Source organism: Colobus angolensis, unplaced genomic scaffold, assembly GCF_000951035.1.
Source record: "Colobus angolensis palliatus isolate OR3802 unplaced genomic scaffold, Cang.pa_1.0 Scaffold155, whole genome shotgun sequence".
NCBI classification, from domain to species: Eukaryota; Metazoa; Chordata; class Mammalia; order Primates; family Cercopithecidae; genus Colobus; species Colobus angolensis.
In genome coordinates this window covers 3857277-3867613 of record NW_012114655.1, presented here as the reverse complement: position 1 = coordinate 3867613, position 10337 = coordinate 3857277, and the positions used below count along the sequence as shown (strand labels likewise).

At 51.1% G+C, this 10337-nt stretch overlaps 1 protein-coding gene across 2 annotated transcripts in view; it reads right to left on the bottom strand.

The window, feature by feature from the left end:
* Positions 1 to 5749: 5749 nt before the first annotated feature.
* Positions 5750 to 10337, bottom strand: part of SLMO1 (slowmo homolog 1 (Drosophila)) — a 9453-nt gene continuing 4865 nt past the window's right edge. The window contains exons 2-5 of one of the 2 annotated variants that reach the window (XM_011936628.1): positions 9715 to 9785; positions 9503 to 9605; positions 7397 to 7479; positions 5750 to 6158 (exon numbers count right to left, since the gene is read on the bottom strand). In XM_011936628.1, the coding sequence (XP_011792018.1) occupies positions 7426 to 7479; positions 9503 to 9605; positions 9715 to 9785 (228 nt within the window). In that variant the 3' untranslated portion in view covers positions 5750 to 6158; positions 7397 to 7425. The remainder of the gene's footprint in view (positions 6159 to 7396; positions 7480 to 9502; positions 9606 to 9714; positions 9786 to 10337) is intronic. The other variant, XM_011936629.1, reaches the window with a different exon arrangement.

Below are 10337 nucleotides of genomic sequence, written 5' to 3'. Positions count from 1 at the left end.
GAACCCGGGAGGCGGAGCTTGCAGTGAGCTGAGATCTGGCCACTGCACTCCAGCCTGGGTGACAGAGCAAGACTCCGTCTCAAAAAAAAAAAAAAAGAAAAGAAAAAAGAAATACAGTCTACAATACAAGGACCGCACTGGAAAAATTAACCACCACAGTGACAAGCCACCACAAGTGACAAGCAGCCATGAGTTAGGAGAGTATGTAAAGAGTACATAACATTTTATTATGTGTCACAAATATGGAGACAAATCCTGTGGGAGATGGATGAAGCTTTCTTTCACAGCTTCCTGGAGGCATAATTGATAAAGCAGAAAAGCCTGTGCAGCTCAATAAGTAGTAAGTCATGTTGGCATTCCCATGTGACCGTGTTTCTATCCCGTGTAGAGAGACATCCAGAGCCCTACACGCCAGGACCTGGGGGCTCACCGCACAGAACCTAGAAGCACCTGCTGACACTGTCCAACTGATTTTTAAATTATTGTTGCTTGGAAATAAAAATTACAGTAAGGGACTCTGTGCCTGCATTCTAGTGCAAAACATCTGAAGAGCTGTACACCCACAAGGGTGACTTTCCCCAGCCATGCACAGGCATGTCCCACCGCATCACGTGTGGCTTGGTTGCGCTTCACAGGTGCTGCATTTTTACAGTTTGTGGCAGCCCTGCAGCTGGCAAGTCAGTCGGCAGCGTTGTTTCCAACAGCTTGTGCACACTTTGTGTCCCTGCATCACATTTTGGTAACTCTCCCAACATTTCAAGCTTTTTCATTATTACTGTATCTTTTATGGTGATCTGTGGTCTTTGATGTCACTATTGTAATTGTTTTGGGGCGCCATGAACTGGGCCCATATAAGATGGCAAACTTAATCGATAAATGTTGTCTGTGTGCTGACCGGTCCCCCATCTCTCTCCCTCTCCTCAGACTCCCCATTCCCTGAGAAACAATATTGAAATGAGGCCAGTAACCCTACAGTACAGTGGCTTCTAAGTGTTAAGTGAAAGAAAGAGTTGAGTCTCTCATTTTAAATCTAAAGCTAGAAATGATTATGCTTAGTGAGGCAGGCATTCAAAGCTGAGATGGGCCCAACGCTAGGCCTCTTGCACCAAACAACCAAGCTGTGAATGCGAAGAAGAAGTTACTGAAGGAAATTTAACAAGTGCTACTCCAGTGAACACTAATGATAAGAAAGCAAGCTGTGTGTGCTGCATGCCTGTAGTCCCAGCTCTTCAGGAGGCTGATGCAGGAGGATCGCTTGAGCCCCAGGAGTTTGAGGCCGCAGTGAGCTATGAGCATACCACTGGATTCTGTTCTGGGTGACAGAGTGAGACTCCATCTCTTAAAAAAAAAATGATAAGAAAGCAAAACAGCCTTATTTCCTGATATGGAGAATGTTTGAGTGATCTGGATAAAGAACCACATTTTGAGAATGTTTGAGTGGTCTGGATAAAGAGCAGCCACATTTCCTTAAGCCACATCGAATCCAAAGCAAGGCCCTAACTCACTTCAATTCTTTGAAGGCTGAGAGAGGTAAGGAGGCTGCAGAAGAAAATCTGAAAGCTGACAGAGGTTGGTTCATGAAGCTTAAAGAAAGAAGCCATCTCCGTAACATGAAGTACAAGGTAAAGCAGTAAGTGCTGATGGAGAAGCTGCAGCACGTTCTTCAGAAGATCTAGCTATGGCCTCGAAGAAGGTGGCTACACGACACATTTGCGATGCAGATGAAACGGAAGATGCCGTGTAGGACTTTCATAGCTACAGAACAGTCAGTGCCTGGCTTCCGGGCTTCAAAGGCAGACATTCTTGTTAGGGACTAATGCAGCTGGTGACCTTCAGCAGAAGCCAGTGCTCATTTACCATTTGGAAAATCCTAAGGCCCTTGAGTCTGAAGCTGAATCTACCCTGCCTGTACCCTGCCAATGACTAACAAAGCCTCGACAGATGACAGCGGATCTGTTTACAGCAAGGTTTACTGAATGTTTTAAGCCTACTGTTGAGACCTACTGCTCAGAAAAAAAGATTGCTTTCAAAATATTACTGCTCATTGACAAATGCACCTGGTCACCCAAGAGTTCTGATGGAGATGTACAAGGAGATTATTGTTGTTTTCATGCTTGCTAACGCAACATCCATTCTGTAGCCCATGGATCAAGGAGTAATTTTTACTTTTATTTAAGAAATACACTTCATCAGGCTTTAGCTGTCACAGGCAGTGGTTCCTCTGACGGATCTGGGCAAAGCATATTGAAAACCCTCAGGAAAGGACTCACCATTCTAGACGCCATTAAAAACATTGGCGATTCGTGGAAGGAGGTCAAAATGCAACATTAACGGGAGTTTGGAAGAAGTTCATTCCAAGACTCCAGTAGAGGAAGTAACTGCAGACGGGGTGGAAGTAGCAAGTGAACTAGAATTAGACATGAAGCCTGAGGATGTGACTGAATTACTGCAGTCTCATGAGAAAACGTAAATTACTGAGGCATTGGTTCTTGTGAACGAGCAATGTGGGTTTTTCAGAGGAAATTGCCGGTGTAGATGCTGTGAACATTGTTGAAACGATCAAAGATTTAGAGTAGTGCATACTTAGTTGATAAAGCAGCGGCAGGGTTTGAGAAGATTGACTCAGATCTTAGAAGTCATTCTACTGTGGGTAACCTGTTATCAAACACCATTGCATGCTACAGAGAAATTTTTCATGAAAGGAAAATGCAGTTGACACCCCAAACTTCATTTTTTGTAAAATGTGTCCCTCAACGGACACACTCCTAACATACGAACAGAGGAAGGTTCCTGTGTTTTTATGTTAACTAAGAATGCGTGGTGTACCTTCTAAATATCTTACACATTACATAATGTTGAGTTTTATATTAATCCATTTACATAAGCTCTTCCCTCAGTTGCCAGACATTTTTAGGAGCCCCTTCCTCTGAAGTTACTCTGTGATACGTGTGTGTCAAGATACTTGTGTGTATGTGTCCAACTCATAATCCACATGTCCAGTGACTAAGTCCAAGTCAAAATCTTTGACTCCTGCTTCCTGTATTGAAGATACACAAAGAATTTGGATACCATAAGTGGGAAAAGCTTTGGATAACACATATTTAACTGTTTTCTTACCAGCTCCAGTTGAGGAAAAGATGTACAGTTGTAAATCACAGTCTACAGTTTCATGAAGAAAACTACCTTTAGGAAAGGACTTGATTACACACGTGAGTTATTTCAAGACTCCTTGGCCAGACATGGTGGCACATGCTTGTAATCCCAGCATTCTGGAGGCCAAGGCGAGTGGATCAGGAGTTTGAGACCAGCCTGGCCAACATGGTGAAACCCTATCTCTACTAAAAATACAAAAAGCCTGGCGTGGGGGTGGGCGCCTGTAATTCCAGTTACGCAGGAGGCTGAGGCAGGAGAATCGCTTGAACCTGGGAGGCAGAGGTTGCAGTGAGCTGAGATTCTGCCACTGCCCTCCAGCCTGGGCAACAAGAGAGAAACCCAGTCTCAAATAAAGACTCCTGATATAGCTGCAGAATGTGCATGTGCTCACACCATGCACACGCACACATTCATTATAGCTTATAATAAAGGGTATGGTGCTTCCCTCCTGTTAGCCAAAGGCATGTGAATGTGAAACCTCTCCCTTTGCCCACCCAAAAAAGTTTAAGAGCTGAGACCTGCTTAATATAAAACCCAGCCGGGCACGGTGGCTCATGCCTGTAATCTCAGCACTTTGGGAGGGCGAGGCGGATCACGAGGTCAGGAGATCGAGACCATCCTGGCTAACATGGTGAAACCCCGTCTCTACTAAAAAATACAAAAAACTAGCCGGGCGAGGTGGCGGGCGCCTGTAGTCCCAGCTACTCGGGAGGCTGAGGCAGGAGAATGGCGGGAACCCGGGAGGCGGAGCTTGCGGTGAGCTGAGATCCGGCCATTGCATTGCATTCCAGCCTGGGCCACAGAGCGAGACTCCGCCTCAAAAAAAAAAAAAAAAAATCCGGTGTGGCGGCGCGCGCCTGTGGTCTCAGCTACTCTTGAGGCTGAAGCGGAAGGATGACCTGATCCCAGGAGGCGGAGGCCGCGCTACCGCACTCCAGAGCGAAACTCTGTCTGAAAAAAAAACAAGACTGAGGCCGAGAGGCAGCGAGGACACGGCCGTCCATTCCTGCCGGCGACAGTCCCGGACCCGCGCACGAGCGGCACCGGGTGTCCTCAGGGCCACGGCCCGCGGGCTTCGATGGGCGCAATAGGCCGCCCGAGGGGGCGTTTCTCCCAGTGCGGGGCGCGGTGCCCACAGACACCGCTGGGCCGCGGCGGCCAAGCCCTGCGCAGTTTCCCCAAACGAGCTCCCTGCCGCCTCTTCGGACCACACTCACCTCCGTGCAGACGCGCGTTTCGCCGACAGAGCCGCATGTCCGCCCGAGTCCATTTCCGGCCAGCGGGGCAGGGCGGCCTCTGGCTGCCGTTCAGTCGCGGCTGGAGCCGCCTGTCTCCTCTTCCCCTTCTCACCACTGCGCTTGCCTCCTTTTCAAAACAAAGAATGGACCTATTTCCAGCCAACACAGAAGTTACGAAGACGAACAACTTTACACTAATTAAAATCAACTACTACTACTTCCTCGGTTCAAGAACTGACCACCTCAAGAAAAACTTCTTAAAATGTATACATGGTGCAGGGCATAGAATAACCACAACGCACGCAGGTGCTTGTTTTTACCCCACTTTGGTCACCAAAGGTTTGAAGTGGCTGGAGTCTGACATTTACAACTGTCTTCGCCTAAAAAATGTGATCGTACCCCCAAAATCTGCAGGGACCTCCGCGTGCCCCAGCCAGTGTGCGACCCTTTCTCTCCAACCCTGCTTCAGAGACGGTTTCCGGACCCCACGTTTCCTTGTTTCCGTCTAGAGCAGAACCACCAGGTTGACAAGTTCTAGACCATCCCCACTGGGACATTACAGAGCTGCTGCGGGAGCACGAGGGGCCGCTCGAGGGCGCTGCGTCCCGGGGAGGGCGGCACAGGGACCGCGCACCAGCACCCTGGCCAGAGGCCCCGCTGCCTTCGGGACTAGGGAGGCAGGGGCCGCACAGCTCCACTCAAGATGACGCTGCTTAAACGCAGAAAAAAGACAGACACGAAACGGCTTATCCAGCACGAGCCTATCTGTGTTTAATAAAGGAAGGGAAGAGAAAGGCCACACACACACTTTCATAAGCACAGAAAACTTCCGGCAGGCTTTGCGAAAAAGAGCCGACTGGCAGCGCCGGAGTCCTTCACCCTCCAGCGGACTCCAGACTCCTGCACTTTTTTTTAACCTTAAGCATGGGTTGCTTTTATATATATTTTTAAATTAATGTTGTTTTAAACAACTTTGATTTAAATATGGTGGGAAAAAGAACTCTGGCGTTGTCCCTGCAACACAAAACTGTAAAGAGAAAAACAGGAACTCAGACCACCTCGGATGCTGTGAGGGATCCAAGGCCTCCAGCCCCAGCAGGTGAGGCTGGCCAGCAGCGAGGCGGGGCCTCCAGCCTGGGCGCAGGGTGTCCCCAGGGCAGGGGCAGGCTGGAGGGGGCCGGCACAGCCTGCGGAAAAGGCCCGGAGACCCCGGACCCCAGCCCTCTCCCCGCGTGAGGAGCCCCGTCAGGAGAGGCGTAGCCACTCGAGGAAAGGCATTTGGGGGCCAAGAAGCAAGCCATGGCCCCAGGCCCCGTGAGCCCCCCAGCCAGAGCCCGCGGAGGCCAGCACAGGCGGGGGTGGGGGGAAAGGCCGGAGGGCGGCGCACCCGCCAGCGTCTGTGGACGGGCCTGAGTGGAGGACAGCGCGGGCGGGCGGGGACGGCACAGGCCACCTGCAGGGAGAGAAGGGCCTGGGCCACCATGGCAGGCAGGGAGATTGGCGCCGCCCCAAGGGTCATGGGCGAGGGCCTCGCGCCCTCCATCCACGCAGACGGCGGCGGCGGGGCTGGCTGGGGCTGCTCCCTGTTGCACGCTCATGAGGGGAGGGACGTCCGGTCCCGGGGTCACCTGCGACCCGCGATGAGTCCAGCCCGATCCTCCTCCCCGGCCCTGCGCGCCCTCGCAGCCAGACGCGCTCTTCTGTCCCGTCCTTGCTCGTCCTCTCCTCACCTCCTCACCTGCTTCTTTCCTTTCTTCTGGGAAGCATCTGCAGAGACACTGGGGTCAGCTCGCAGAGAGGCAGAGGGCGCACCACACACCACACTCATGACACACACCACACACGTCACACACACACATTACACACATGCACATCATACAGACATGCACACATGCACATCATACAGACATGCACACATCACCCACAGCACACACACCACACATACACATCACACGCATGCACACACACCACACATACTCATCACAGCACACACAAATCACATATGCACATCATACAAACATGCACACACGACACATACCACACACATATACATATCACATGCACAGAGCACACACACACCACACATATACACATCACACACAGCACACACTTCACACCACACACACCCCACGTACCACACACATATACACATCACACATACCCCACACCTATGCACATCACACACAGCATACACACACACCACACACCACATATATACACACAACACACATAGTACACAGCAAAAACACAACACGCCACACACAGCACATGGACACGACACACACGGCATACACACACCACACCACATACACTTACATACATACCATGCACAGCACACTCCACGCACAGCACACTCCACACACACATATATACTCACCACACAGTACACACCACACACCACACAGACACAGGCCGCCAGGGAAGGGAGCTCCCTACAGGCGCTGAACCCAGGGTGCGGCCACGAAGGAGGCGAGGCCCAAGGCCGCCCCCGGCTTGGGTTCAAGGAGAGCAAAGCGTGGCTTCAGTGACTCGGACAAAATCAGCACGAAGTTCTTAAGGATCCCCGGAGCCACACACACGGGGGACAGATGGGGACAGATGGAGACGAGCAGCCCAGAGCAGCGCAGCGCAGCCTCTGGCGGGAGGCGCATCCTCCCCGGGGAGCAGGCCCTGGTGGCCGCTGGTCATCAAGACAGGGCCACTAGAAGTCCAGCCGCTGACGGCCCAGGACGCCAAGCGATGTTTGTGAAGCTCAAGGGAACATCAGAAAAGGCTTTCACTGCTAAAAGGAAACGGCCTTGGAATCTAGATGCTGCCACGAAGCAAGGAATGAAATAGAAAGAAGATGAACCCAGTGATTCTGTGTCACCATGGAAAACTAAGGAGCTCTGGGCTGGAGAGCCACCAGCAGCTGCATCTTTCCGGCGTCCCCTGGCCACGTGCGCCATGCACACGGGTCACAGGAGGCTGCAAGGCCCCCCGGGGTGAGTGAATACTGTACTCACCACCATTTATCACAAGCACAGGCGCCTCCTTAGCTCACAGCGCTTTCAGAGTGTTCAATTATCCACTCGATAGCCGCCCACCCCTGCAACACAGAAAGATTTCAGCACTGAGGGGGCCGTCCCGCCTCCCGCTGCAGACAGCAAGGAACAAGTCCACGGGCTCAACTGCAGAAGGGAAGCGCTGCAGCTACAAGGAGACACAGCAGTGACCTTTCCCAGTGATCTTCACACAGGCAGGCAGCTCCTCCAGCTCAGAAAGGGGAAGGAAAACAGTGCCTCAGCGTCACTGCTGTGTCAGCAAACCAGCGCCCCGCTTAGCTCAATACAGCAAGTCCTGTCCCTCACCTCCCAAATCCCAGTGCTGAGGCTGCCCCAGGAGGCCAGGAAAGCCCAGGGCGACACCTCCACACACCCCCAACCCCATCCCCTGCCCCTGCCCTCGGGCCGTTCCGCTCTTTCCAGGCACAACACCTCTCCCCACCGCACTAGGGGAAGCAGTGATTCTCTCCTAAGCCTTCAACACAACCCCTAATAAAGTGAAATAAAGGAAAGCCAATTTGTCCTCACTGAGTTTACCCCAAGTTTTTCCCATAAAAGGTCTAAGGTAGCTGTGGCCTCGCTGAATATTCCCTTCCTCTTATAATATTTTGTTTGGCAAACATTTAGGGCTTCTGCCCTAAACCAAGCACTGGAAACGATGGATGAGACCCGGTCTCCTCCCTCCGGCATGGACAAAGCTCTCCCGCTTTGACCTTCACGGCCCTGCCCCCTCTGAACTGAGCTAAGCTGCTCAGATCTCTGTTTCTCACATCTGCAGGCCGCAGAACGAGACAGACAGGCTCTTCTGTTGGTGATGAGACTAAACGCGAGGCATAAATGGGTTTCCACTGGTTGGCGAGTTGAGCACAGAAGGACATTGGAAAGGGAAGTAGAGCCTTAGGAATCACCCACTGATCCCGAAAACGAAGACTCACTTCTGACCCCCAAAAAGGGGGGAAGAGAAAGAGGGAGGGGCACAGGGGACAGACAAAGGGAAGACATGAGCCTGTCAGGTGGGCCCAGGTGAAAAGCAAAGGCCCTGCTCTGGCAAGTGGCATCCTTTAAACGTGAGGAACATCTTCCTCCCAAACATTCAAGCTCTTTCCACCAACTCTGCTGGAGGGGAGGGTGACCCGGACTTCTAGAACGATCTCTGCCTTCATTCCAGTGCCCGGGACACAAAGGGAGTGCCATGGATGGCCTCTGGGATCCACCCTTTCTCCTCTCACCTCCACAAAGCTCACTGCCAAATCCTGCCAGAGAGGAGCTGCGAAGACGGCAGCAGGCCCCACGGAAGCATCACCACTGGACAGGTTCAGCCAAAGCCACGTAATGCCCATCAAATGGGAAACTACTCTAAGTCCTGAACAGCCTACCTGACACTGCTAACACCCGATATCTCTGATGCTGTGGGTTAGTTTGCTTTGGTAACTGAGCTTATGACATTTGGGCTCTTTGAAGTGGTAGTTGCCTTGGCTGGGTTTACGCTCCGGGTTTACCCCATACTTTCTCTACTGAGAAGAGTAACTTTATGGCTCCCTTGGCTTTCACAGATGTACTTCCCTCAGACCTGGGTCAGCCTTTCCCTACCCGAGTTTTGAAATGCTGTAGCGTTATGAGCTCAGCACAAATGGAGAGCCCCAGCACTCTGGATTTTATTTATTTATTTATTTGTTTTTTATTTTTTATTATTATTTTTTAGACAGAGTCTCATTCTGTTACCCAGGCTGGAGTGCAGTGGTGGCCCAGCTCACTGCAACCTCCGCCTCATGGCTCCAAGCAATTCTCATGTCTCAGACTCCTGAGTAGCTGGGACTATAGAGGTGCGCCATCACGCACAGCTAATTGTGTATTTTTAGTAGAGACGGGGTTTCAGCATGTTGGTCAGGCTGGTCTTGGATTCCTGGCCTCAAGCGGTCCGCCTGTGTTGGCCTCCCAAAGTGCTAGGATTACAGACATGAGGTAACATGTCCAGCCAGGAAGACTTGTGAGACTAAAAATGTCATCTTCTTAATCTGGCACTTAACAACTAGAGCGCACCAGGACTTCTAGGATTGAGGTACATACCTTCTTTGCATTGGATGATATCGTGTTGGCCATTAAACTTTCCAAATAACTACCGAGGCTAATCCCCTTCACGGTGATGATGGCTTCTTGTGTGAGCACGGTCCTGCAAAACAGCAAGAAGAAAAGGGGCTGACCAGCCCTGAGAGAGAGGAGGTTCTGCCCTGCCCTCACCCTTGGCATTCAATGTGTCAGTCCCACAGGAGATGACTCACATTTCTGGGTTCTCTGGATGAGGTGTGTACACCAACCTCTCATTAACTGACACCAAATTTGTGAGTGTGATCTTAAAAAGAAAAAAAGGTTTAGATTGTATTTCTCTTGCATTTCTTCCGAAACCGCCTGCCCATACTCTTCCATCCCAAAATTAGCACTTGGTGGGGTCAGAAGAGAAGAAACTTTTAGGCATAGAAGATACGACCACTTTAAGTCCTAGCAAACCATGGCTTTGCTGTTCCTTCTGGCAACTGTCATCTGTCTTCTTCCCATGTCCCACTCCACACGTGAGCAGGGCTCTGGCCTTCAAGGTACAGTCAAGCTGCCAAAACTATCAGAAGTTGTATTATGGAAAAGGACAAAAAGTCCTGTGTGTTCATATAAGTGAGAGAAAGCTTTTCACCCACCCACGGCAGCCCACGGAGCTCTGTCTCCTAGGACTGGATGGGACAGACTCTGAATCTACAGGGAGACTGCAGGGTTCTTTTCTCCTCCAGTACCACTTCCTGTAAACAGACTAACTCCTTATGAATATTTATACTTTTTTTTTTTTTTTTTTGAGATGGAGTGTCACTCTGTCGCCCAGGCTGGAGTGCAGTGGCATGATCTGGGCTCACTGCAA